Source organism: Macaca fascicularis, chromosome 11 (genome assembly GCF_037993035.2).
Source record: "Macaca fascicularis isolate 582-1 chromosome 11, T2T-MFA8v1.1".
Classification (NCBI taxonomy): Eukaryota; Metazoa; Chordata; class Mammalia; order Primates; family Cercopithecidae; genus Macaca; species Macaca fascicularis.
Genome location: NC_088385.1, coordinates 138,931,497 through 138,959,252, shown reverse-complemented (window position 1 = coordinate 138,959,252; position 27,756 = coordinate 138,931,497). Strand labels below are relative to the sequence as shown.

Here is a 27,756-nt window from a genome sequence, read left to right as displayed (position 1 = left end):
CTCCCCGCAGGGTTTCTGAAGGAGACCAGGAGGGTGGCAGGGAGGTAGAGGTATGGCTGGGATCTGGGGCCACCCACCCGCTGGGCAGCCTCGGCCCATCCACCCTGGATGTTATGCACTGAATGTCTGTGTCTCCTCAAAGACATCTGTGTGTGTGTGTGTGTGTGTGGTTTTTAAGTTTTTTGTAGAGATTGGGTCTTGCTGTGTTGCCCAGGCTGGTCTTGAACTCCTGGGCTCAAGCAATCCTCCCACTTTGGCCTCCCAAAGTGCTGGGATTACAGGCATAAGCCACCGTGCCTGGCCACCAAAGTCACATTTTGAAACCATGACCCCCCCCTTGTGATGGTGTTAGGAGGGGCCTTTGTGAGGTGATTTGGGTTAGATGAGGTCATGAGGACAGGGCCCCCACAATGAGATTGGTGCCCTGGTAGGGGGTGAAGGGACCAGAACTTTCTCTCTCCGGCTTGTGAGGGCAGAGTGAGAAGGTGCCAGCCTTCAATCGGGAAGTGGGCCTCTAAGAACCCAACCCTGCCGGCATCCTGACCTCAGACTCCTGCAGAGTGGTGGGAAAGAAAATGCCTGTGTGGAAGCCGCCCAGTCTACAGCAGCCTGTCACGGCAAGCTGAGCTGAGACACTGTGCCTCAGTTTCCCTCCCTGTAACAGGAGCTGGAGAGGGTGTGTCCTGGCCCCGGAGGTCTCCCATGTGGAAGCCACCCAGTCTACAGCAGCCTGTCACGGCAAGCTGAGCTGAGACACCGTGCCTCAGTTTCCCTCCCTGTAACGGGAGCTGGAGAGGGTGTCCTGTCCCCGGGGGTCTCCCATGCAGAGGTGTGCTTGGTCACAAGGCTGGGTCATGCTGAAGGCAGCCAGGGCCTGGGCCTGGCCGCGTGGCTCAGAGAGACCCTGGGCCCCCAGTCTGACCTCCCCGGGGTGGAGGGAAGAAGGGAAGAGGTCCTTGCCCCTCACTGGGGTGGTACGGGTCCTCTGACCTCCTTCTGAGGGTTTCTGACCGTGGCTGCAGGCTGGCGATGCCCTGTATCCTGGGCATGGGGGCACAGCTTCTCCAAGTTGGGCCAGCCCAGCCTGGGGTACAAGCAGTGACTGAAAATCCAGAACGTCACGTGAAGTCTCCAGGGGTTTAGATGGTAACTCAGGCGAAGATGGAAGACTGTCTGCTGAAGACACAGAACCGAGGTCCCGTCACGAGGAACGTGCAGGCAGACAGGCCGGGGGAATGGACCACAGAAGGACGGGCTGGCAGCCCTCTTACGTGCTGAGGTCACGGGGGTCGGGGAAGGCCCGAGAGCTGTGCTGGGACGAAGGCCGTCCTGGGTGAGGTTGTCCCTGCAGCATCCTCTGATCTGAGATCCACTGCCTGCGTCTTTCCCAACTCTGACCTTGGGAGGACACCCTGGGTTCCAGGAGACACAGAAGCGTGCTCAGGGTGGTCAGCGCCTCCCAAAGGATGCAGAGGACTCTCATGCTGTGTGTGCAGCTTTCTATGAACATGAGATCCTTTCCACAACACAACACACCCTGCCTGAGTGTTCCTTATCCGAGATGTGCAGGACCAGAGAAGTGTTTTGGAGCTCAGATTGGAGTTTGGAACACTGTATTTGCATTATACTTACAGGTTGAGCATTTTTTTTTTCTGCTTTTCTTTTTTTCAAATACTACCTCTTGGCCAGGTATGCTGGCTCATGCCTGTAATCCCAGCACTTTGGGAAGCCAAGGCGGGTGGATTACCTGAGGTCGGGAGTTTGAGAGCAGCCTGACCAACATGGTGAAACCCTGTCTCTATTAAAAATACAAAAATTAGCCGGGCGTGGTGGCGCCTGCCTGTAATCCCAGCTACTCGGGAGGCTGTGGCAGGAGAATGACTCAAACCTGGGTGGTGGAGGTTGCAGTGAGCCGAGATCTCGCCACTGCACTCCAGCCTGGGCGACAGAGCGAGACTCTGTCTCAAAAAACAAAAAAGTGAAATCCCAAATGTTCTGTGTGCACCCCAAGCCCGTCAGTGCCCAAAAGGTCTTAGGTTTTGGGGGGTTTCTTTGAATGTGGCCTCAGCTGCATGTGCGTATCGAAAGGTGGGGGCTCGTGAAATGTGCCATGGGCGGGTGTGAAATGTGGCCAGGCAGGCAGGCCCACCAGCCCATGTCTGTGCCGTGGAGACTAGAGGACTGTGCGCCGGCGGGAGGACTGGGCCCCGCAGAGCGGTTCGGCTGCACCCTCTGAACAGGAGGGTCCCACAGGACAGACACGTCGCTCGCCGGTCACAGTGGGGGCGGGGTGAGGGACCCCAGGTGCTGTGGATCCGGAGGCTGGGAGCAAAGGGAGCAAACGACAAAGACTGGCTGGAGCTAGAACGAGCCCCATGCAGGGAGCACCTGCCCTTCCTCTGAGGCGCACCCAGGTCCCGGTGCTTGGCCGGGCATCACGGTCCAGTGCTGCTGGGCAGGCAGCATCCCAAGTGGCTCACCCAAGAACCGAGTGCCTTTCCTTGGGCACCTCCCACACTGAGAATCCCGCCGCCCACCCGTGATGCCCCTGCCTGTGGCACCGAGGCTCACCCCTCACAGGGCCTCAACTCTCCCGTCTGTGAGAGTGGCTCGGGGACCCCTCGGGGCACGAGGACGGGAAGAGACACAGGGCGGGAAGGGCTGATGAACAAGGGAGATACGACTGGCCAGACCTCCTTGGAAGCCTCCACCCCAAGTGCAGGCGTGTGGGCCCCTGGTCAGGGCCAAGCCCCTTGAGGCCCGAGGACGCCCACCCGATGGCCCTGGAGCACAGGGAGCCCGGCGAAGCCGCTACAAAGCAGGGAGAAGTCGTGTTGGTCTGGAAAGCGTCACAAGGGGGACGTGCCGTGGCACCGCGTGGGGGCTCGTCTGTGGGGAGGGCTGCCCCACTGGGGACCTGGGCACGGAGGCCCTGTGGGCTGGCGGGAGCACCAGGCAGTCGTGTGGGTAGGGTTGGCGGCGCCGGCACAGACAGAGGCAGGCCCCCAGCCCAGGATGCTCCCTCCAGGGCTGGGGGAGGCTGGTGGCCGGTGCGGCCTGACTGGGCACCCCTCTGGAGCGGCCACCTCTTGGCTTGCCAGTCACGCAGTCACTCGCTACTGGACAGCTGCCTGAGTCTGCCCAGCCCTGGTGGGCAGTGCCCTCTGCTGGCCTTCCAGCACCAGGGTGGCCTGTCCTCATCCCGCGCCAGCACCTCCCCCAGGGACTCTGGCGCAGTCCTTGCCCTCTGTGGCCAGGCTGTCCCACCGCCTCTGTCCTCTCATGGGCCTGTGCTGTGCGTCATAGCGCCAGGGCCTGGGCCGCTGTCCACAGGGCGCCTGGTGACAGTGGCAGCAGCAGCAGTAGCAGCAGCGAGGTGGTGGCCACCAGCAGGCCCGGGGCCCCCGGGAGAGAGGAGGCCTGGGAGGTGCATGAGCAGACCTCGTAGCCGTCCTCCGAGCGGCTCTGGTCATGCTGTCCCGGAGGGGCGCGGGGCCCCTCCGCCCCATCGATGCCCGCGGCCGCAGAGCCGTCAGCCTGTGGGTCTCCACACACCAGCCAGTCCCGGGCTGTGGACTGCGGGTATCCGGGTGCCGCCTCTAGCTCGCCATCCAGCACTTTCCAGTATTCCTGGCCACGGAAGAAGTAGGAGGCACCTGAGAAGAGAAGGGAGCACTGAGCTCAGGGAGGGCTGCAGCGGGAGGGGCTTGGGTGGGGCCAGACAGCAGGGCGCTTGCGCTGGACTGCAGTGGGGGTCGGGCCAGGTGAGGGGCAGCTCGAGCTAGACGGCAGGGGGCACCCAGATCGTATCTGAGACGGCGTCAGCATCTGCTCAGCTGCGGCGGCTCTGCAGGCAGGTCACAGGCCTGGGAAGCTCTGCAGGAGTCCGCTGGGGCAGGGGATGGACCAGGAGACCCTCAGAGTCTCTTTCCCTTACTGGATAGTTATTGAGGGCCCACTCTGTGCAGGGCTGTTCCAGGTGATGGGGATGCAGCATTGAAAACAAAACAGAGGATGCTGCCGTCCCTGGAGCTGACCCTGTGGGGAGGTTTCTTCTACCCTGTGGGACACGGCAGGGAGCACGGGGTGATGCTCAGGAGGGCGTTTGGCAGGGCTGGGTCGGTGAGGGAGGGGTTGCATGGACATCTTAGGAAAGTGTGCCCAGACGAGGGCATGGCAGGTGCCAAAGCCCTGGGGCAGCAGCATGGCTGGGGGAGCAGCAGGGGCGAGTGAGTGCTGAGGGCAGCGCGACCAAGTGCGGCTCATTCAGGAGGCTGAATTCACTTTGGGGAGTGACTTGGGACCCCCGCAGGGTCGGCTGCTCAAGGCGAGGGGCTGGGACCCTCAGAGCCCACACCGACTGGGGCCGTCCTCCTTTCAGGGAACCTCTTGGCTGCCCTGTCATGATCTCCATCTCCTGGTGGGGAAACTGAGGCCGCACGGCCCGTCCCCGCAGCCGGCACTCACCGTCGGACCAGCGCATGGCGTCGTCCAGCGTGCTGGGGACACCCCTCCACAGGGGGCTCTGGGCGGGGTAGCCGGGGTCCATGCGCCTCGTGTGGTCATCATAGCGCCAGTACAGCTGGTCCTTAAAGAAATAAGTCCTGTCATTGTGGGCCCAGGAGAAGGCAGCATCGATCCCACCAGGCGGGAGGCTGAAGTCGGAGACGGGACGCGGGTATCCTTCCTCTACGTTATTGTCCTTGAACACCCAGTACCTGTCTCCTGGGGGCGAGAGAAACAGCTGTGGGCCGGGGCTCGGCCCCACCCCGAAGGGCAGGGGGCTCCAGCCTTTCCTTCTCCCCTGCGTCGGCCGCCCTTGTCCTGACCCCTCACCCGGGCCTGATGGGACAGCGGCTACAGTGCAATCACCTCACATCACAGCAGCCACATGGATACGCAGTGAGCACCTACTGTGCCCGGCCCGGGCCGTCCCATCCAGCCTGCGGACACTGCCGGCCACCCCTTTATCGATGGAAACAATGACTCGGGCTAAACTACAGCCCATGACATGCCATTCTATTATTACTATTTGTTTTTGAGATGGAGTCTCACTCAGTCACCCAGGCTGGAGTGCGGTGGCTTGATCTCAGTTCACTGCAACCTTCGCCCCTGGGTTCAAGCGATTCTTGTGCCTCAGACTCCTGAGTAGCTGGGACTACAGGCACGCACCACCACACCCAGCTAATTTTTGTATTTTTAGTACAGACGGGGTTTCACCATGTTGGCCAGGCTGGTGGTGGACTCTTGACCTCAGGTGATCTGCCTGCCTCAGACTCCCAAAGTGCTGGGATTATAGGCATGAGTCACTGTGCCCGGCCTTTTTTTTTTTTTTTTTTTTTTAAATAATCTTGTTACATTGCCCAGGCTGGTCTCAAACTCCTGGGCTCAAACAATCCTCCCTTCTCAGCCTCCTAAAGTGCTGGGATCACCGGTGCGAGCCACTGCACCTGGCCGACCACTCTTTCTGCACAAGGGGCTCGAACGTCTTCACTGAAAAGACCAGAAAGGACCTCTTTCAAGGCCTAACTGTGTGAGTCTTCTTTTTTTCCTTTGAGACAGGCTTGCTCTTGTCTCCCAGGCTGGAGTGCAATGGTGCAATCTCAGCTCACTGCAACCTCCATCTCCTGGGTTCAAGTGATTCTCCTGCCTCAGCCTCCTGAGCAGCTGGAGACTACAGGTGCCCACAACCACACTTGGCTAATTTTTGTATTTTTAGTAGAGACGGGGTTTCACCATGTTGGCCAGGCTGGTCTCGAACTCCTGATCTCAGGTGACTCGCCCGCCTTCCTCCCAAAGTGCTGGGATGACAGGCGTGAGCCACCGTGCCCTGTGTTAAATACACATTTCTCCCAAGAAATACAGATGGCATTGAGCACCTGAAGATGGTCGTCACTAGAGAAACGCCCTCAAAACCACCATGAGACGCCCCTTGCCCCGACTGTCAAGTACATGGAAAGTCACACGTGTCGGGAGGATGTGGGGACGGCGGAGCCTGGGCGCTGCTGGTGGCGTGTGAAATCGTGCAGCCGCTGCGGGAGACAGGACGTAGGCTCCCCAAAACATCAAAAGTAGAATTATCACATGATCCAGCATTCTGGCTTCTGGGTATAAATCCAAAAGAACGGAAAGCAGGGTCTTGGAGAGACGTTTGCACACTCATGCTCACAGCAGCGTCCTTCACAGGAGCCCAGAGTAGAAGAAACCCAAGTGAGCAGGCAAATGAGATGCAGTCCGTCCATGCCACGGAACGACGCTCAGCCTTAGCAAGGAAGGAAATCCTGCCACGTGCCACCGCGTGTATGAGCCCCGAGGACCTTCCGCTGAGTGACACGAGCCAGGCACAGAAGGGCAGATCCTGTCTGTCCCACCGACATGGGGTCCCTGGAGCACTCAGAGCCATGGGACAGCAAGCGGAGCGGGGGTGCACAGGGGAGGGGAGGGGAGGGGCATGCGTGTTTCATGGGGGCAGCGTTTCCATTTGGGAAGTTGGAAATCTTCTGGAGGTGGATGCAGGTGACGGCTACACAGCAACGTGAATGTGCTTCATGCCACTGAGCTGTGCACTTAAAAATGGTTAAAACAGTAAATTGTATTTACCACACCCACAATTTAAAATGACCACAAAAACAGGGCTGGGCATGGTGGCTCACGCCTGTAATCCCAGCACTTTCGGAGGCCAAGGCGGGTGGATCACCTGAGGTCAGGATTTGGAGACCAGCCTGACCAACATGGTGAAACCCCATCTCTACCAAAAACACAAAAAATCTGCCAGGCACGGTGGTGAGTGCCTGTAGTCTCAGCTACTCAGGAGCCTAAAGCAGGAGAACTGCTTGAACCTGGGAGGTCGAGGCTGCAGTAAGTCGGGATCATGCCACTGCACTGCAGCCTGGGCGACAGAGTGAGACCCTGTCTCAAAAAAGTAAAGTAAAATAAAATTTAAAAATAAAAATAATATAAAATGACCAAAAAACGTCCAATGCTGGAGACTGGAAAGGGCTGTGATGTCTGTAAGCAGGGGAGGTATTAAGGAGATGACGGGATGACCAATGGGCCCTGCCCTGCTACGGCTGAGTAGGAACCAGGACAGGTGCGCCTGTTAGGAAACCAGGCAGGGGCAGGGGGTGCAGGGGACAGAGTTGACGCAGGGGTGGGACAGGCTGTGGCAAGAGACCCACATGTTCTCAAGAGAAACCTGCAGACACACATCCAGGTGACCACAGCGAACGTCACCAGGCAGGGCGGCTCGGGGCTCAGAACACATGCCGTCAGTGGCATGTCTGCCAGATGTGCAAAACCAGAACCTGATCCGGAGGAGACACCAGACCAGACAGGTCCACCTGGGGGAAGTGGCCCGAATACTTCTAACCCATGCAAGGCAGGGGAGCCGCACGTTACGGGACCCTGCTCGGGAAGGCTCTACAGGGCACCCTGGGACCTTCTGCAAGGTCGCCTGGGGGAGGTGAGGAGCAATGGGTTAGGGTTAGGGTTAGGGTTAGGAGGTTTGCAAGTCATTCTTTTTTTTCCTTTTTTTTCGTTTTTCTTTTTTAGTCCAGGTACTGTCTTTGGGGATTTTTTTTTTTTTAGACAAGGTCGTGCTGTTGCCCAGGCTGGAGTGCAGTGCACGATCATGGTGCAGTGCAGCTTTGACCTCCTGGCTCAAGTGGTCCTCCTGCCTCAGCCCCCCAGGTATCTCCAGAAGGGATCAGGCCTCCAGGAACAGTCACCTGAGGGCTCCCAAGTGACGAGGGTGACCGAGTCAAATGCTAAGGGCTGGGCAGGCGATGGAGTGACAGGAAGCGGTTCCCCTGGCAGACACACAGAACACCCTCTACCTCCACCGGGAAACAGGGTCCCACCTGTGACTGTGGGAGTGGCTGCCACACTGGATTGAATGACGTACCCCAAACTCACATCCACCCAGAATCTTAAGACGTGACCTTACTTGGAAAGAGGGTCTTTGCAGCTGTGTTAGTTTAGATGAGTTAAGATGGGATTAGGCAGGCCGGGCGCAGTGGCTCACATCTGTAATCCCAGCACTTTGGGACACCAAGGTGGATGGATCACCTGAAGTCAGGAGTTCGAGACCAGCCTGGCCAACATGGTGAAACCCTGTCTCCACTAAAAATACAAAAATCAGCCAGGCGTGGTGGTGGGCACCTGTAATCCCAGCTACTCGGGAGGCTGAGGCAGGAGAATTGCAACCCGGGAGGTGGAGGTTGCAGTGAGCCGAGATCACACCACTGCACTCCAGCCTGGGCAACAGAGACTCTGTCTCCAAAAAAAAACCAAAAAAACCCCATAAAAACCAAATGGGATTAGGGGACCTGAAACAAGGCCTGGCTTCCTTATAAGAGAAGACGCGGAGACGGAGGAGACAGCCTGGTGTGAAGCCAGAGGCGGCGGCAGGAGGGACGTGGCTGAGGGCGACACTGGACGTGGGAGAGGCCTGGGACAGCCTCCAGAGGGGACACACCCTGCCTACCCCTTGATTTCGGACTTGTGACCTCCAGACAGTGAGGGAAACTCCGGGTGTTTCAGCCCAGCATGGGGGCCTCTGTCCTGCAACCCTGCTGCCCCTGCTTCTGTCTCCTTTTCCTGCCCTTCATGGAGACTTGAAGGCAAGAGGAGTGCTTCCTGTAACACCACCACAAGGTCGCTCCTGGAACGGTGGGCAAAGGGGCTGACCGGGAAGAGGCAGCCCGGCCCCAGCAGCCACCACCCCTCACGCTTCTGTCCCGAGCCTCCTCCAGGCCCCGGTGCTCTAGCTGCGGCCCCGTCTTTGAGGTTCTTGGGATCCAGCAGGACTCCTCCTGCCTTGCACGGCCGTTCCCTGGGCTGGAACACTGTTCCCTAGTTTCTGCTTGTACAGCATCTCCTTAAGGAGACGTCCTCCCGTTGCCCTTCATTTCTTTCTTTTTTTTTTTTTTTTTTTGAGACGGAGTCTCACTCTGTCACCCAGGCTGGAGTGCAGTGGTGTGATCTCGGCTCACTGCAAGCTCCGCCTCCCAGGTTCACACCATTCTCCTGCCTCAGCCTCCTGAGTAGCTGGGACTACAGGCGCCTGCCACTATGCCTGGCTAATTTTTTGTACTTTTTAGTAGAGACGGGGTCTCACCACCTTAGCCAGGATGGTCTCAATCTCCTGACCTCGTGATCCGCCCGTCTCAGCCTCCCAAAGTGCTGGGATTACAGGCATGAACCACCACACCCGGCCTGCCCTTCACTTCTGACCACACTGAACGGCACCAGCAATCAGCTCCTCCTGACTTGTGGGTGGACTGTGCCCCGACTAGAACGACAGCAGGGCTTTCTATCGTTTCGCCCTCTGTGCGCCTGCAGTGGCTACCTCAGGATGGGGCATACAGTAGGTGCTCAGTATGTGCCTGCTGAGTGCACAAGCAAACCAGCCACTCTGTGCTCGACCAGCCTCTGGGTAGCCGTGGGGCTTACACGCAGCGGGATGCAGGCTGGACCCCCTCTGTGAGGCGGGCAGAGGGCCCGGGAGGCCCGGAGTGCGGGGGGGAGGCCCGCCCACCTTTGAAGAAGACGATCTTGTGGTCGCTGGTGCGCTCGTACACGGCGTCCACGCTGTCCAGGTGCAGCGGCAGGCCCCGCCAGAAGCGGTGCATCTGTGCCGGCTGCAGGGACACCAGGTGCCGGTCCCGAGTCAGCCGCCAGAAGTACTTGCCTGGGGACACAGGGGGAGGGCCGGGCTGCAGAGAGGGTCTGCACCCACAGCGGGCCGCGCCTCTCTGCCCGCCGCCACGGGGACCCGGCGGTACCTTTGAAGAAGAAAGCTTCACCCCGGATCTGGGCCACCGCGTCAAAGTGAGTGCTGCATCTGTGGGGCACGTCCTTCCTGGGCCTGCGGGGAGAGAGCCAGGTGGGCTGGGAGGCGGGGCCTGAGCAGCGTGGGACTGCGCATTCCTGGGGGGAGCCCCTATCCCTGCCTGGGGGTCTGCTCTTGAAGAGAAAGGCGAATTAAAACGGGGGTGCCTGTCCACTGCTTCACTGGGGGGCGGGGAGCAAGATCTATGCTCTGAGCATACAGAGCCCCAGGGAGCTGCGGGGAGGGCAGGAGCTCAGGGGTGGAGACTGGTGTAGCACCCAGGGCCTAGCGCCAAACACCCACGCCACGGGACCCCAAGCCCAGGCCTAGAACTCGGTCCTACAAGAAGCGTGTTCACAGCCACATGGCTGTAACAACAGAGGATCAGGGACAAGGTGCATGTCCACCGAGAGATAACTCGAAACACAGAGCGTGGCTCCTTCACAGCTTTAACCGGTAGGGTCACACGTGACATCTGAGGCTGGGTGACACAAGGTCACAGCTTCTACCGGCCTCTGGCAACACCAGCTCTCAGGACAACTTCACTCAGAATCCAGTTGCCGTGGGAGGGTCATGCCTCGTGGAGCAGCCCCGATGGCTGTCCCAGCTGGGCCCAGCCCTGGCCTCAGATGTGAGCCCAGGCAGTGAATGTCCCTGCCACTGGGGGCACAGGCCAGACACTCGCGGGCCCTATCTGACTTCCTGACGCTGGGAATCCATGGGCTTGATGAAACGTTCATCAAGCTGGGCCGCTTGTCACGTGGCAGTAGCTGACACGGACGAGGGGGAGAGGAAACCTTGTTTGAAGCTGTCATTTCTGTGCGGGGCCCCTGGCAGGGCAGGGCTGGTATTGGAAGGGGTCTAAGAAAAGACACAATGTCACTGGGGGCTCATCTGGCCACACAGCTGTGCGTTTTCCAGGACTCCGAGCCACGATTTGGGGCAAATGTTGCCTGGGATGGGGATGAGGATAGACAGACCCCAGTAGGTGGTGACCATGGCCCAGGGCTTACGGGATGCTGGACCGGTTGTCTGGGGGCTCTGGCAGCAGGGGAGGCTCCTCGGGCTGCGCTGTGGGAGACACAGACTCCCGCACACCTATGGGAGACAAGGAGGAGAACAGCTTCAAACCCCAGACGCCCGCCTCCCCCCACATCCCACTGGCCCCTCTGAATCCCAGGGATGAAACCGAGGCCACTCAGCAGACAGGCTCTGCGGGGGCACAGCTGCAATCAGCGAGACTGCCGCCCCCAGAGTTGACGTAGAGGTGGGAGTCAGACCCCTCGCCGAGTTAAACACTCAGTGTGTGAGCAATGCCCTGCAATTCCACCCTGGTGTACACCCTAAAGAGCTGAAGACAGGCGTTCCCACAGGAGCTCGTACACCAGCCTTCACAGCACTGTTCACCGCAGCCAATGGGGTGGCAACCCAGTGCCTGCCAAGGCTGCACGATGACAAAACTATTCAGCCACGAGAAGAAATCCAGGTCAGATCCACGCTACCACAGGGCCAACCGGGAACACGCTATGCTCAGATCCACGCCACCATGGGGTGAACCTGGAACACGCTATGTTCAGATCCATGCCACCACGGGGTGAATCTGGAACACACTATGTTCAGGCCACCACGGGGTGAACCTGGAACACGCTATGTTCACACCACCACGGGCTGAACCTGGAACACGCTATGTTCAGATCCACGCCACCACGGGGTGAATCTGGAACACACTATGTTCAGGCCACCACGGGGTGAACCTGGAACACGCTATGTTCAGATCCAGAAGACCACAGGGCCAACCTGGAACACGCTATGGTCAGATCCACGTTACCACAGGGCGAACCTGGAACATGTTATGCTCAGATCCACGCTACCACAGGGTGAATCTGGAACATGCTATGCTCAGATTCACGCTGCCATGGGGCGAACCTGGAACACGCTATGTTCACACCACCATGGGGCGAACCTGGAACACGCTATGTTCACACCACCATGGGGTGAACCTGGAACACGCTGTACTCAGATCCATGCCACCATGGGGTGAACCTGGAACATGCTATGCTCAGATCCACAAGACCACAGGGCAAACCTGGAACACGCTACACTCAGATCCACGTGGCCATGGGGCGAACCTGGAACACGCTATGCTCAGATCCACGTGGCCATGGGGAGAACCTGGAGCATGCTATGCTCAGATCCACGCCACCATGGGGCAAACCTGGAACGCGCTATGCTCAGATCCACGCCGCCATAGGGCGAACCTGGAGCATGCTATGCTCAGATCCACGCAGCCACGGGGCGAACCTGGAACACGGTAGGCTCAGTGAAAGAAGCCGGGCCGGGCACAGTGGTTCGTGCCTGTATTCCCAGCACTTTCAGAGGCCAGGGCAAGAGAATCACTTGAGCCCAGGAGTTTGAGACCAGCTGGGCAACATGGTGAGACTCCACTTCTACAAAAAATTTAAACACTAGCCAGATGTGGTAGCGCATGCCTATAGTCCCAGCTGCTCGGGAGGCTGAGTCAGGAGAATCACTTGAGCCCAGGAGTTTGAGACCAGCTGGGCAACATGGTGAGACTCCACTTCTACAAAAAATTTAAAAACTAGCCAGATGTGGTAGTGCATGCCTATAGTCCCAGCTGCTCGGGAGGCTGAGTCAGGAGAATCACTTGAGCCCAGGAGTTTGAGACAAGCCTGGGTCACATGGTGAGACCCCATCTCTTTTTAAAAAAAAAAAAAAGCCAGACACAAAAGGTTGCACGGCTGCATTAGAGGCCAATCTGTGGAGATAGAAAGGAGGTCAGTGGCTGCCTGGGGCGATGGGATGGGTGTCGGGTCTCCTTTGGTGGTAATGGGTGATGAAAAGTTCTGGAACCAGATAGAGGTGGCATCTGCACAACCTTGTGAATGTCCTGAACTCATGGAAGTACACATGTTGAAATGGTGACTTTCTTTCTATTTTTTTTCTTTTTTCAGGTAGTCTCACTCTATCACCCAGGCTGGAGGGCAGTGGTGCGATCTCGGCTCACTGCAACCTCCGCCTCCCGGGTTCAAGTGATTCTCCTGCCTCAGCCTCCCGAGTAGCTGGGATTACAGGCACCTGCCACCATATCCGGCTAATTCTGTATTTTTAGTACAGATGGAGTTTCACCATGTTGGTCAGGCTGGTCTCAAACTCCTGACCTCAAGTGATCCGCCTGCCTCGGACTCCCCAAGTGCTGGGATTACAGGTGTGAGCCGCCGCGCCCGGCCAAACAGGCAAATTGCATGGGATGTGAATTTTACTACAATGGAAATGACGCATGGATGTCAGAGCATATGAAGTGGCAAGGACGATGCTGAGGTCAGGAGGGGTCCGGGTGGCGGGGACAGCACTACTGCAAGGTGTGGTGGGCGGTGTTGGGGGAGCTGGGGCTGGGTATAAGTGAGGTGACCGCCTTGGCCTCTGATGCACGTGTGCTGTCTCCCTGGGGCACCAGCTCCCAGGACAGGGGCTCTGCCTCACTTCCTAATGTGAACCCAGCAGAGGGGTCCCTGGGGCCTGACTCGGCTACTCTTGGGTTTCCCAGGCAATCTACATACCTCTGGGTGCCTCAGTTTTCTCATCTGTAAAGTGGGGACAGTAGTGCTACCTTATATGGCCACAAAAATCAGATGATTTAAGGCCTGAAATGTGATTTGCACAGGCCTGGGATACCATCAACCCCGCCTATCGTAACTCCATCAGTGTCTGGGGCACAGAGGTGGAATTCTGACCCAGGGGCTCTGGGGACATCAGGGATGGGCTCTGTGGACAGGCCGGAGTGTCCAGCTGGCACAGCACCACACGTGGAGTGAACGGCGGGGACAGCAAACCCTCCTGGGGGGCTCTGCTCAGGGGTGCCTGGGATTTCTGACTCCTCTTCCAGGGGCCCTATGTCTGGCTTCAGGGAGACACTCACCGTACAGCTGCCAGACGCGCACCCTGTCCTCATACGGGAGCCCATAGCGCAGCGGGTCGCCAACTGGGCCCTGGTAGTACGGCCGCATGATGGAGTGTGTGGCAGCCACATGGCTCAAGCCAATGGCATGGCCAAACTCGTGGACAGCCACTGCAAACAGGTCCATCCCGTGGGCATCTGGGGACATAGGGAGCCATGTGAACCAAGGGCAGGAAGGGCCCTGTCCCTGTGGGGAGGGACCAGCAGGCCCCCGCCATGCTATGGGGTCAGGGTGGGCCCGGGCTGGGGTGCCCATGGGGATGCCCTGGTGCCTGCTTCACCAGATGGATTCTGCAGGGTTACTGGGAATTAACGCAATTCCCCTGGGGGCTCTGTGGGGCCTGCTGGGCTTCTCAGGCCTGGGGTCTTTGCAGCATTCATGGAGGGGCTGATAACCTTTTCTGTACAAGGCCACACAGATAACACCTTGTGCCTGGGCCCTGGGTTACGTGGAGCCTGGTGTCGGCCGGATGACCTGAGGCTCGATGCTGTGGGCACAGCCCCCCTGGCCCCACGCGACGGGCCTGGGCTCCCAGGACTGCATGGTCCCCAAGGCCACAGTCCAGGGGTAGGAACGGCCTCTGCAGAGCCGTGACTTCTACAGACAACAGGACTTAGCGGGAGAGACAGAGCCGGGGCCACAGAGGCCTCGCAGGCCTCCTCCTGCTCCCTCCCTCGGGTGCTGAGAACGCGATGAGGACAAGCTCGGCTCAGCCGCGGTGTCCCCGCCCGACAGGCCGGCACCCAGCGAGGTCAGCCGGGCGAGCACAGATGCTGTGAGGTCGGCCTAGTGGGAAACGCCCAACCGTGCTCAGCAGCTGTGTGTGCTTTCAGCCGCGGGGTTGGGGATGGGGGGGCCATGGCTGCTCCCTGGCCTCACAGGCCGCTGGGGCTCCTGACTCCGCCCCGAGGGCTGCCCCAGACGCACCGGAGGAGCGGAAGGTCCAGGCCTCGTCGTCGTCAAAGTGGGTGTCCCCGGCAGTGTGGTGGTCGCCGGGGAAGAAGGCGTGGGCCACGGTGCCGCCGGGGCCGTCGAAGGGGTAGCCATCGTTGTGGTCGGCCTTGGAGAAGTCGATCTGGATGTCGGCGGCACTGCCCGCCACCTCGTGGAAGTTCAGGGGCGCAATGTCACTCCAGACCTTGAGGGCGTAGTACATGAGCGCCCGCACTGTGTCCCGCCCGAGCGGCGAGTCCCGTGGGAACGTCCGGACCCTGCAGGCAGGGGTCAGCCCAGAGTCACGGAGAACAGGCCACGGGCCCCAGGCCGAGGTTCCCTGAACGCCCCTCCTCAGCCGGGGGTGCCGCTGTGAGGGTCTCCCCCATCTTCTGCGTTTCTCCCCGTGCCAGGAGTCATCCGACGCGCCCACGGAGGTCCCAGGGGTTCACCCAGGATGGACAAGGGAGGGAGGGAAATGAGAGCCCAGGCACGATGAGACCCCCCGGCCACAGGCAAACGTCAGCTCCCACGTGGAGCCCTCAGCCCCAGGGCCCTCAGCGGTGCGTCCCATCTGCCCCAGCCCCGTGCTGCCTGCTGAAGGGGCTCTCTCTGGTCACCAGCTCTCACACTAGCCAGGGCCCCTATGAGCCAGTTTTGACCCCGGGGTCAGCAGGTGGTGTGTGGGACACATGGCGTCTCGCAAAATTCATGTCCACCCGGAACCTTAGACTGTGACCTGGAAATAGGGTTGGCTGGGTGTGGTGGCTCATGCTTGTAACCCCAGCACTTTGGGAGGCCAGAGTGAGTGGATTGCTTGAGCTCAAGAGTTCGAGACCAGCCTGGCCAACATGGTGAAACCCTGTCTTTACTATTTTGTTTTTTTGAGACAGTCTCAGTATGTCTCCAGGCTGGAGTACAGTGGCACAATCTTGGCTCACTGCAGCCTCCACCTCCCAGGTTCAAGTGATTCTCCTGCCTCAGCCTCCCGAACAGCTGGGATTACAGGTACACATCACCACACCCAGCTAATTTTTGTATTTTTAGTAGAGATGGGGTCTCACCATGTTGGCCAGGCTGGTCTCGAACTCTTGACCTCATATGATCTGCCCGCCTTGGCCTCCCTAAGTGCCAGGATTACAGGCATGAGCCACCATGTCTGGCCCTGTCTCTACTAAAAATACAAAAAATTAGTCGGACGTGCTGACTCGTGCCTGTAATCCCACCTACTTGGGAGGCTGAGGCAGGAGAACTGCTTGAACCCAGGAGGCAGAGGTTGTAGTGAGCCAAGACTGCACCACTGCCCTCCAGCCTGGGTGAAAGAGCGAGACTGTGTCAAAAAAAAAAAGAAAAAAATTAGCTGGGTGTGGTCATGTGCATCTGTAGTCCCAGCTACTCGGGAGGCTGAGGCAGGAGGATTGCTTGAGCCCAGGTGGTCAGGGTACAGTGAGCTGTGATTGTGCCACTGCACTTCAGCCCGGGTGACAAAGTGAGACTCTGTCTCAAAAAAAAAAAAAAAAAAAAAAAAGAGAAACAGGGTCTTTGTGGATGTCATGAGGCGCTGACATGAGGTCACACTGGATTAGGGTGGGCCCCAAATCCAAGGAGCGTCCTGGAGACATGGGAGAGGAGGCAGCACACAGACAGGACAGGGTAGAGGCGGAGCTGGCGATTCCACCGAGGGCTGCCAGCAGCTGCACAGCTGGATAGAGCCCTGGACAGATGTTCCCTCTACCTCCCCAGGGCACCATCCTGCCCACTCCTTTGCATGGACTCCTGGCCTCCAGGGCGGGAAGAGAGCTCCTGCTGCTGTCCAGTCTCCCCATTTGTGGATACTTACAGCAGGCCCAGACACGGAGACACGGGGGCCCCACTCCTCACCCTGGCCACGCACCCACCTCCATGGAGACCCTGCTCCCCACCCTGGCCACGCACCCACCTCCACGACAGGTTCCTCTTGTTCCACTTGGTTGGGGCTGGAGCCTGGCGTCTTCTGCGAGCCTGGGTCAGGACGGGGAGGTCCGGCAGGGAGCAGCGTGGGGTTCTCATCAGGGCCAGGGTGGCCTCGTCTGCAGGGGTGCATGGAGCTCAGAGCCTAGCCCAGTTCGCTCCCCACCCTAGGATCCCGAGTACCCCCAACCCTGACTCTGGCACTGGTACCAGCCTCTGAGTTGCCCCCTCCTCCCACGCCATCTTCGGGGGACGAGCCCCAGGCCCCGAGCTACCCCAGGCCAGGACCCAGGTTCATTCAAGCATAAGGTGGGCTGTGTCTGATCAGAGGGGGCATGGCCAACTGGTGCAGACCTGACGGGGGCCACAGCGCTCCCGCTGCCCCCTGGAGAACTGACCCAGGATGCCGGTGGCTTCCAGGCCGCCAAACTGCTGCATGGCTGTGATGGCCTTAGACAGCTCCTCTTGCGTCTGCAGCTGCCCTGTTGTGGGGTCAGCCGGGGGCAGGTAACCGAACCTGCTTAGCCACTCCTGAGGGCAGAGAGCAGGGTGAGGGGGTGCAATAGAGGGCCCGGTCCTACCCAACAAGAAGCCTGCCACGGGCCAACACTGTTTTGGGGCAGGCCCCTCCCAGCCCTGATCACCACCCCAGACCCCTATCTGCCCACAAGGCACCTCTTGCCTCTTCCCTGGGCAGCTGCCAGAAAAGTGTCTTAATAAACCCGATGTCCCTGGCCAGGCGCGGTGGCTCAAGCCTGTAATCCCAGCACTCTGGGAGACCGAGGCGGGTGGATCACGAGGTCAGGAGATCGAGACCATCCTGGCTAACACCATGAAACCCCATCTCTACTAAAAATACAAAAAAGTAGCTGGGTGGTGGCGGGCGCCTGTAGTCCCAGCTACTCGGGAGGCTGAGGCAGGAGAATGACGTGGACCCGGGAGGCGGAGCTTGCAGTGAGCCGAGATAGTGCCACTGCACTCCAGCCAGGCAACAGAGCAAGACTCCATCTAAAAAATAAAAAATAAAATAAACCTGATGTACCTTAGATGATGTGAGCTTGTGCAGTGCACAACCTGTGCAACCACTCATGGCAACCCTACCCCACCCCATGCCTCCTGAGACCGCAAAATGCTAGGGAACCTTCAAAAGGCTCTTAAATGTGGCCAGTGTCAAACGCAGGCTCTTAGCTGACTTGTGACAGAGCAGTCTAGGACCCAAGGTCTGGGACCCCAGCTGAAAAAGGCAGTGGCTCAGACACCAGGTTAAGGAATTGGGCCATGCTGTACATTCATGGGGGAGATAAGAGCCCAGGTTTGGCCGGCACTGTGGCTCATGCCTGAGATCCCAGCACTTTGGGAGGCTGAGGCGGGAGGATCGCTTGAGCCCAGGAGTTGGAGGCTGTGACTGCAACAGAGCGGGACTGTCTCAGAAACAAAAGCCAGGTTCTAGCCAGGCTGCCCAGGTTCAAATCCCACTCAGCCACCTCCCCGCTGTGTGCCTGGGGCAGGGCAGTCCAACCCTCTGGGCTCCTTCCTCAGAGTCTTTGGCAGGCTGGTGGTGAGGATGTGAGCCAGGATGTGGAAAACGTTCACACCAGCACCTGGCGTAGGGGACAGCTCCGCTCTGAAGGGTCTAGTGGGGTGAGTGGGAGGCTACCCACACTGGAGCTGAGCAGGAGCAGTAATGGGGGCAGCCCTTTAACCTGGGCACAAATCAAGCCCTGGCCCCATACCCCAGTCACCTCTGCTACCCTGGAGGGGCCCCAGGGACAGGGGGGCCTGGATGGCATCTGTGGGGACCTGGGTGCCATCATGGGGACCTGGGGATAGGGGGGCCTGGATGCCATCTGTGGGGGCTACCTCCACCCCTAGCTGCAGTTTCTTCAACCACCAAATGGCACCTGTGCCCACTTGCAGGTTGCCATGAAGCTCCAGCTCCGCCCTGTGGACACTCGCCAGCCCAGGGAACCACAGCACGGGTGAGGCGGGCTCCAGAAAGGTACAAGCCAGGGGTGACGTGCTGGGGGCTCTGCCTTGCCTGCAGACCTGTCTTTTTTTTTTTCTCTCTCTGTTGGGCATTTAGAAAATGCTTGGGAATCACTATATATATATATATTTTTTTTTTTTTTTTTTTTTGAGACGGAGTCTTGCTCTGTCCCCTAGGCTGGAGTGCAGTGTCGCGTCGGGATCTCAGCTCACTGCAAGCTCCGCCTCCCAGGTTTACGCCATTCTCCTGCCTCAACCTCCCGAGTAGCTGGGACTACAGGCACCCATCACCTCGTCCGGCCAGTTTTTTTTATTTTTCAGTAGAGACCGGGTTTCACCGTGTTAGCCAGGATGGTCTCGATCTCCTGACCTTGTGATCCGCCCGCCTTGGCCTCCCAAAGTGCTGGGATTACAGGCTTGAGCCACCTCGCTCGGCCTGTGAATCGCTATTATTTACCACCTCTCATGGATTCATTGGCCAAACCATATGAAAGCACCCATTTTTGATCATTTCTCTGATTTAAAATAAATACTAGTAGTTTCATGTGGCTTAACCTAAAAAAATGCATAAATGAAAAAAAATAACTTTTTAAAGAAATCCTTAAAAAAAAAGAAAAAAAAAAGAAAATGCTTGTGACTCATTTATGCCACCTGCTGGGACCCGGGTTCTGGTCTGCAGGAGCTGGTGACAGGGTGGTCCTGGGCAACCCTCCTGCCCACCAGCAGGCAGTGCTCAGAGGAGCGAGGCACCATCCACCTGGGAGTCCCAGGGGCATCAGCAACAGGCCGTCCCGGCCAGGAGGGGCCGCACAAGACACTGCATGGGATCTGCACACCCCGAGATCCCCCTTCTAGGAACCACTGAGTCCTTCCCGGGGCCTTCCCTCTGTGCCTTTACCCCCTCTCCAAACCCTACTGACCCAGCCCAGCCCCTCAGCCCCGAGGGGAAGCCAAGAGTGTGTACAGAACTGGGGGAGCCTGGAAAGCCCTCGGGTCTGGGGGCCCCTCCGAGGCTATAGGCATGACAGGACATCAACGTGGGCATTCATGACTGGGGAGGGCAGCTTCTCGGGAGGGGCCTTGAGGGTGACAGCCTTGGCCTCGACAGGCTGGCTTCCCACTTCCACCCCGACCTCCAGGGTGTGGGATCTTTGGTCCTGAGCGTCCGGCCCCACACTACCATGCACTCACAGGGTTTACGGAGGGTGTCCCATGGCCAGTCACTGCTCTAGGTGCTAGAGATGCCCATCAGCACATTCTGCATTAAATACGTGCACTTTTTAGTCCTTTGTTAAGATCACAGCTCAACAGGGCCGCTGTGCCTCATGGTTACAATAGCCTGTCACCTTCTCCAGGAAGCCCTCTGGAGTTTCCTCACACCATCTATGATACTGGATGATGACTCCCTGCCCCCTCACCAGGGAAGGGTCCATACAGGCAGGTGCTTTTCCCACCCAGGCCAGCTGCTGCCCACGTTGGGCCAGCGGGCGCTGAGACCCCTTGGGAGGACAACCCAGCCCCCAGCCTTCCTATCTATAAGTGGGGTAACAGCTGGTGGCTGCACTAAGTGGCCCTTTTACTCTGTGGGGTTCATGGCAGTGGGTTGGAGCACCCCTCCCTCTGGTCCCTGGGGAGCTGGGCAGCCGCAGAGCCACATGCATTTCAAGAAAGCGGAGCTGGGCCTGGCAGGCAGCACTCCCGGTGGCTGTGGAATGTTGCCCAACTTTGGAAGCAGGTGGTTTAGCCGCAGGTGTGAACAGGCAGTCTGCTATGGGGCCAGCCCGGGACAGGTACCCCCGCCCACTGTCAACAGGCACTGTCACCGTGGCCCCCCAGGCACTGGAATTTGAGCATAGAATGCCGTGGAATCTTGGGGGGCGGTGGGTCTGTGGGGCAGGGCTGGCGGGTGCCTCCTACCTAACACGAGTTTGTGCTCAGGGCACTGTGCCCCCAATCTCAGGCTAGGCATCCTGGGAGGGGCCGTCTGGGGGGCTGGAGTGGGAGGGTGGGAACTACTTCCTAGTTTGCCAGGGGCACCCCGACAGAGCAAGCCTTGCAGGTTTGGGAGCCACCAGCCTTCGGGTAGACACGGGTAGAAGTGGCCACCTGCCCCAGGGGGCCTCCTAAGCCCACCAGGTGCCCTCGCCCAGCCCTGACCCGTCCTGTGCTCCCAGCGGGGGCAGAGGCGCAGCTGTGGGGACTCCTGAGCCTGCAGGGAAGAGGCGGCAAGCAGCTCACCAGGCAGCTCAGGCCCATCTGGGAGGGGTGGCCGATTCCCGGCTAGGGCTTGGAAATGTCCACCCAGGTAATGGGGTGGCAGTGGCGGCAAGGTGGGCTTGTTAGCTAAGAGGAGGAGGGGTTAACCAGGCCCGGAGCATGGTCCTGGGGCAAAGCCCCTGAGACAGCACCTCAGGGCAAATGTGGCGGCCCCTCCCTGCCCCTCCTCCCCCCCAGGCTCTACCCTGACCCACTCCCACCCACAGCGGGTAGAGGGACGCCTGCTGTAGGATGGCCGCTGGGGTGAGGGCCCAGACCCCGCCCTCCAGGTATCCTCCTCCCTGCCTCCTGCCCCCAGTACCTATAGAGCCTGTGGATCCCACGCAGGCTGGGGGCCGTCTGATCCTGGGAACCTGCTACCTGCTCCCCTCCACGCCCACCCGCTGCCTGGTCCTCCCTCTGCTGTCGCCACGGAGACCGCTGTCTCCAGGGCAACGGAGGCTGTGGCGGGAGGGTGCTGCAGCAGCAGCAGGGTGAACCTTCCAGAAGGCCACTGGGGAAGCGGAGGGGCTGCCGGGAGGAGGGAGGAGGCGGGAGGGGGCGCCGGGAGCTCTAGGGAGCCCAACCCATGGCAGCCACCCCCTGGCCGATGATAGTTTCTGGAGCTGCCTAAGAGAGGCGGCCGCTCTTCTGCTCCTCCCATGGGCTGGGCCATTACCAAAGATGGGGACACAGAGGCCAGAGGCAGAGCCCTGCCTGGGGGGCACCGGCAGGAACTGGGCTCCCGCAGCCCCTGACTCTGGTGCAGACGGGTGCAGCCGCCCTGGCCCGCTCCGGATCTACCGTTAAGCCATGCCTGTTGTCTGACACAACGCGCATCTGTCTCCAGCCTCAAGGGGGCGTAATGCACACAGCACAGAATTCCCTTTGACAGTTTTTAGGGAGTTTATGGTTTTACGGAGTTGTTTATGGAGCGCAACCACTGTTCTCGGGCTCTGGGTTGCACTGATTGGTTGTAACGGCCTCTCCCGCCCAGGGCACCCTGGCTGGCGGGTGCATCTGTGGCCCTGCTGTGCCACGGGGGTGGTGCCTGGGCCCGACCCCCATACTCATCTGTGACCCAACCTGCACGGGGCCTGGGGGTGGGGAGAGCAGGTGTCATCAGCCCCATTTTACAGATGAGAAAACTAAGGCTCAGAGAGTGTGGATAACCTGTTCACGGTCACATAGCACACGGTCAGTGATGGAGCCGTGGTCTGGTCCCAGCAACCATGTCTGACCCACTTGGCCATGCGGGGTTCCCCTGCACCAGCCTCCTCTGGGGGCTGACCCTCGGTTGGAGTGACACCCTTGCTCCAGCCTCTTCTCCAGGGACACTGCCAGATCTCCTGAGTCTGTCTGTCTGAGCAATTGGGGAGAGGCCGAGACCACGGGACCCCATCCCACTGCCCACAGCGGAGGACGGGATTGTGAGGAGGATAAATAGCAAACACCTGAACACATACATGAGTCTCAGGTGGTTGTTACATCTTGAATAGGAAGAACTGCTCTACTCGACCCTAATAGCCAACAATTACCAGCACTACCCAACCACATCCACGTCACTGGTGCCACGTCCCTCGGGCACGGCGAGGCTGGGGTGGCCCCTGCTGGAGGGTGCCTAGCAGGTGCTCACAGACAACGGAGGGCTAACCTTATGAAGTGGGTGCTCTTATTACTCCCAGAGGACACCAAGGCACAGGGAGTTCGGACATCTATCCTCAGCCACACAGCCCAGGCTGTTGGCTATAGGGTCTCCGCTTGTAACCACTGTGCTATGCGGGTGTGAGGGACGGGCTGGAGGGCTGATGAAATGGGTGCTCGGGGAACATCCCGGGGGGGCACAGAAGGAGCTGTCCAGGTGATACGGGGGGCGGTGCTCACGTGCTCACAGTCCTGGGGACAGCAAGTACAAAGGCTTAGGCAGGGAAACGCACAGCGCAGAGGAGCCAGTGGGACAGAGTCAAGGGGCGGGACAGAGAAGGAGGTGGGCCAGGTCTCGTGGAGCCCTTGGGGCCCACATGAGGAGGGGACTTGCCTATTACTGCAGGGTCCACAGGGGAAGCCGGGCTCCACACCCTGCCCAGACCACCCCGTCCTGTCCCTGAAGTCCTGTCCCACCCAGACGGTGCCCAGGAGGGCCCAAATCCCAGAGGCGGGTGCTCAGGAGGCTCACAGCCACTGCATGACAGAAGTGCCATCCTGCATGCGTCTGACACCCACCATGTGTCCATAGCCAGGGCAAGCGTCCCACTGGATCTGCTGCCAACAAGGAGGCAAACTCACGCATGCGCAAAGTGCCCCTGGAACCCCCAGGAAGACACTGTGTCAGGGAACACCCTGCCGTGCCTCCAGATCCTCTCCAGCCTTCCCCCTTCCCATCCCCCCAGATCTTCTCCAGTCTTCCCCCTTCCCGTCCCCCCAAGATCCTCTCCAGCTTCCCCCTTCCCATCCCCCCCAGATCCTCTCCAGCCTTCCCCCTTCCGATCCCCCCAAGATCCTCTCCAGCTTCCCCCTTCCCATCCCCCCCAGATCCTCTCCAGCCTTCCCCCTTCCTGTCCCTGAGCCATCGGAAGCACCTCCGCTGATCTTACGGCAGCCTGTCCTCACTGACCCCATTGTACAGACAGGGAGACTGAGGCCTGACACTTAGTCGGGTCGCACAGCCCACATCCAAGAGAAACAACATCTCTGGAGCCATGAAGATGGCTGTCAGAAGGGGACCGCGGAGCAAGGGACACTCAGACGTCTCTCACGGCGAAATCAGGCTGTGGTCTAACCTTCCTGCCTGTCTTGGTTTTGGCTGGGGGTGCTCGCCTGAAGCTCTGGGAGCAGCTGCAGGGGACACCCTGGCCCCGGCCAGGGCGATGACAAGGTCCTGAGGGCCAGGAACCCAGAGGCCACCGGCAGAAGCCAGGACATGGAGGGCGGCTGCCACCTGGTGCCATGTGGCCCAGCATCCCACAACCTCAGCAATACCCCCCCACCCCGCCCCACCCCACCTCATGCAGAAGATCAAGGGAGCTGCCACTGTGCCGTGGGGGCGGTGATGACAGCCACAGGCTGTGATGCCGAGAGGAGAAATGGAACAGAAACTTCAGAGCACAGTTTGTCAAAATCTGCCACCACACAACTGCCACCCAGGACCCAGAACCCAAGACACTCTCGCGGCGAGTCCGGGAAGTTCCGGCCAGAACCGGGCTGCAGGCCGGCCTGGCTGAACCAGGTGACTCCGGTTCCTGGCTGAACCAGAGACGGTGGCTCTGGCACAGACACTCCAGATAGCGTGTGAAGTGGAGATGGCACGGCCCACGGGCAGCACGGTGCCACCGTGCAAAATAAGGCACTGAGAGCCACGTCCCATCCGTGCCCAGGAGCCGGGGGGGGGGTGGGGGGAGGTGGACGCCTGTGGAGACGCCTGTTTGTTGTACTCAAAACACAGGAAGACAAAAAATTCAGGCCCACAAGGACGCACAGCCCTGCTGAGGACCCCCGGGGGGACAGTGCGCTCTTTTGTTCCCACCCAGGGCTCCTGAAAGCCCGGCTCCCGCCGCCCAGCAGTCTGAATCCCGGCCTTGTTCACGTGCTAATGGGGGGCGCTCCCGGGCGGGCCCTCCCCTCCAGCCGCGGCTCCAGCCCTGTTGGGTGCAGCTCTGTCTGCAGGAGCGGGTCCCTGAGACAAAGGAGCCCTTCTCCTCCCTGGCGCCCAGACCTGAATTTCAGTCAGAGAGGGGGCGGTGGAGGAGTCCCCCCTCCCGCCCAGATCCCGGCCTCCCCATCCCTCCCCAGGGGAAGCCGCCCGCCCCTGGGCCTGAGCTCGGCCCGCGGTTCCCCCGAGGGCCAGCAGTGGCCGCCCCGCACCGCCAGTGTGAGCAGGAGGCTGAGGCAGGACGGAGGCTCCATGCCAGGCCAGGCCGGGCGGGACCCCGGAGGGGGCTCCATGCAGGGGGCTGCCCGCAGAGTCCTCCCTCTCCGGCTGGACACCGGGGCCCCACTCACTGCCCCCGGCCAGGCTGGGGAGCCACATCCTCCGCTCGGTGCTGTCACAGGGCACGGGGCGGGTGACTTCCGGAGTGCCAGGAGAGACCGAGGCACAGGTACCAGCCGAGAGGAGGGCGCCTGACCCACTCTTTCCGAGCAGGTGGGCAGGTGGGTGGCAAGAAACTTCCAAACCGTGCTGGGTCTGATCAGCCAATATGGCTCGGCCAGGGGTCCATCCTCCTGAGTGTGTGGGCACCACCTTGAGTCTTCCCTTGGCATTGACCCAGTCCCTTCTGCAGCACCCTTGGACCTGGAAGGCCGGCCTGGGCTCACCTCCCTCCAGAGCTGGAAACACCACGTCCCCAGGGCGTGCTTCTCGGTGGGGGATCCGGGAGACCCCCAGCTACAAAGGGGTCTTGAGGAGGTGGGGAGGCACCCCAAGTTCACAGGCTGCCTGGCTGGAAGTCATTGTGGGGACCTGCAGGCATCTGGACGCGGGCAGCAGGGACAGTGACCAGCACCCTCCCAAATGGCTTCGGGGCCTGGGGCAAACGGTGGCCAAACCGGCTTCCCATCCAGACCCCCTGGCCAAGTCCTGCCAACCACAGGGGCTGCGGGTGCCACCCAAGTGGCCCCTCCAAATGCCTCGACTGCCCGAAATCCACCTGCGCTGACTTGCTTGGACCCTAAGGTTTTGGAGCTCCTGAATGTCCACTGCGCTGGGCAAGGGGCCCTGTCAGGACCCCACTGGGAGACTGTCCGCGGACGAGGGCCGGGCCAAACACTTGTGCGGGGCAGGGAGGCCTCGGCTCCTGGCCCGACTCCCTGGGTAGGAGTGCAGTGAAGGCAGCGGTGGGTAGGAGCCTCAGAAGGAACCGCTGAACCCAGCCCGAGTCCACCCGGCCGCCCCAGCCGGGGGGCACTGACCCCACGACTTCTGCTCTAAATCTTCCGGGTCCACAAGAGACGCAAGTCCCGGCTGCGGAACAGGGGAGGGGGCTGTGGGAAGAGGCCACGTCGCTGCCCCCAGGCAGGGTTCCCAAGCTGAGCTGACAGCGGCTTGGTGTGGGGTGAGGAAGGCTCTCCCCGCGCCCCCGGCTCAGTACTGTACCAGGGCCAGGCAGGGCCAGTCTGGCCGACCTGGGGTGGAGGGGAAGGAGGCTGGAGGCCAGGTCCTTGCCCAGTGGTGAGCTGGGGGCCGGCTTCCCTGTGCCCCCAACACCCTCAACCGAGCAAACTCAGGGGCTCAAGGCTTTCGGGGTGCCCCCACTCCGCAGCCCCTGCCCTTCCTCGCTCTGTAGGTGCGTGCTCCTGCCCCCACCACTCCCACCCAGAACGCACGCAGCGCGCAGGGCTCGGAGCGGCCGCGATGCCTGCTCTCGCCCACCCCGGCTGCTCTGGGGCTGCTGCAAGCCAGGGACCCGGGCTCCGGGTAGGCGACCCCCTCACAACTCCACGGGCTCCTGAGGCTGCGGCGCGCTCCGAGCGCACGGAGCCGGGACGGCAGCCGGCGCCTCCCTAGGACTCGCGTGCCCTCGCCCGGCCGCTCAGCCCACGCCCCAGCCTCAGTCTCCCCACCCAGGAAATGGGTCCAGGGCGCCCGGGCTCCCGCGCGACGCCGACGCGCACTGCTGGGGTCTTCCCGGTCCCCGCCACCCGGCCCGCGGGGACCCCCGACTCCGGCCCAGGAGCTCCGCGCCCGTCCCGGCCCCGCGCCCTCGGCCGCGCGCTCACCACTCCCAGGCTGAGGTCCTCGGCGCGCGGCGCGGGCGCGGGCGCAGCGCAGCCCCCGCGGGTCCCCAGCGCCAGCAGCAGCAGCAGCAGCAGCAGCAGCGGCCGGAGCCCGGGCCCTGGGGGCGGCGGGGGCGGCGGGGGCGGTGGGCCGGGTCCCCGGGCTGCGCGGCGCCGCATGGCGCTCACATGGGCCCGCGGGCGGCGTGCAGGGTCCCGCGCCCTCCGCTCGGCGCTCCGCAGCCCCGCGCCCTCCGCTCTCCGCGGCGCCCCCGCCGGACTGAGCCCCGCGCGGCAGCCTCAAGCGGCGGGGCGGGGCCATGCAAATATATGCTAACGAGGCCAGCCGCCTTAAAGGGCCCGCGCCGCCCTGGACGCTGCGACCCCCGTCCCGCCCCGCCGTGTCCGCGAGAGGACCGGGTCCGCGGCATCACAGGGAAGGCGTTTCCCCGAGTGTCTCGGGACGGTCCTGGGGCGGCGGGGATGCGCGGGGTGGCCGCGGGGGCAGGGGTCCGGGGCGTCTGCGGGGAGCTGACCCTGACTTCCCTCTCCGGCCGCGCTCCCGGCCCCACCCCCCACGGCACCCGAGGCCTGGGTTCGGAACCGGGTTCAGGCCCCGGAGCCGTCGCCGCAGCGCAGCTGGTGGGCGCTTGGTGGAGCCCGCGGACCGCGGGAGAGGGAGGGTGGGGGCTGTGGGAGCGCGGGGGACTGGAGGGCGAGGGCGGTTGTTGCGGGGCTGGGGTCCTCGGGAGGCTCTGCAGTCCCTGCGGGCCTGGGAGGGACAATGTTAACTTGTAACGTTTGGTGGAGCTCAGCGTGTGCCTGGACATGCCCAGGGGTTACATGAATAATTTCATTTACTTACAACCTTTATGAGATGAAAACTATGATTTCCATTTTGCAGACAAAGAAACTGAGGCCCAGAGAAATGAAGTAACTTATGGGAGGTCCTGGAGCGGGCAAGTGGCAGAGCCAGGGTCAGAGCTCAAGCAGGTGCTGGTGTGGATTGAACTCGTGTAAGCTGCGTACAGGCTGCCCCCCCGAGTGGGAGATCTTGGGAGAGGGCGGGGGGTGAGGTTCAAGTGTAACCCTAGCCTTTATTCAGCTTCT

At 60.8% G+C, this 27,756-nt stretch overlaps 1 protein-coding gene across 14 annotated transcripts; it reads right to left on the bottom strand.

The window, feature by feature from the left end:
* Window positions 1-1,596: 1,596 nt before the first annotated feature.
* MMP17 (matrix metallopeptidase 17) lies at window positions 1,597-26,928 on the bottom strand. Of its 14 annotated transcripts, none has more exons than XR_012420855.1 (10): window positions 26,650-26,928; window positions 17,091-17,223; window positions 16,682-16,811; window positions 14,737-15,131; window positions 13,770-13,946; window positions 10,846-10,930; window positions 9,786-9,868; window positions 9,539-9,691; window positions 4,468-4,588; window positions 1,597-3,656 (listed from the first exon to the last, which is right to left on the bottom strand). XR_012420855.1 is itself a non-coding variant. In XM_074008435.1 (10 exons), exons 3-10 carry the CDS (start codon window positions 16,789-16,791, stop codon window positions 3,301-3,303), a joined length of 1,506 nt encoding a protein of 501 aa, XP_073864536.1. In that variant the 5' UTR covers window positions 16,792-16,811; window positions 17,047-17,223; window positions 26,650-26,928; the 3' UTR covers window positions 1,597-3,300. The 14 variants fall into 14 exon arrangements, 10 of the variants coding, with proteins under 10 accessions (XP_073864536.1, XP_045222245.2, XP_005572702.3 ...); XR_012420856.1 differs by having other exon boundaries at window positions 14,737-15,020; XM_074008435.1 differs by having other exon boundaries at window positions 4,468-4,725; window positions 14,737-15,020; window positions 17,047-17,223.
* Window positions 26,929-27,756: the final 828 nt, after the last annotated feature.

What these genes read in the sequence shown, in the direction of transcription:
- MMP17 (XM_045366310.3), bottom strand. Translation starts at nt 26,826, where the DNA reads ATGCGGCGCCGCGCAGCCCGGGGACCCGGCCCACCGCCCCCGCCGCCC. An exon ending in AGGACCTCAGCCTGGGAGTG is followed by an intron (nt 17,224 to 26,649) that starts GTGAGCGCGCGG and finishes CTCTGCCCTCAG; the next exon opens with GAGTGGCTAAGCAGGTTCGG. An exon ending in CGCCATGCGCTGGTCCGACG is followed by an intron (nt 3,657 to 4,467) that starts GTGAGTGCCGGC and finishes TTCTCTTCTCAG; the next exon opens with GTGCCTCCTACTTCTTCCGT.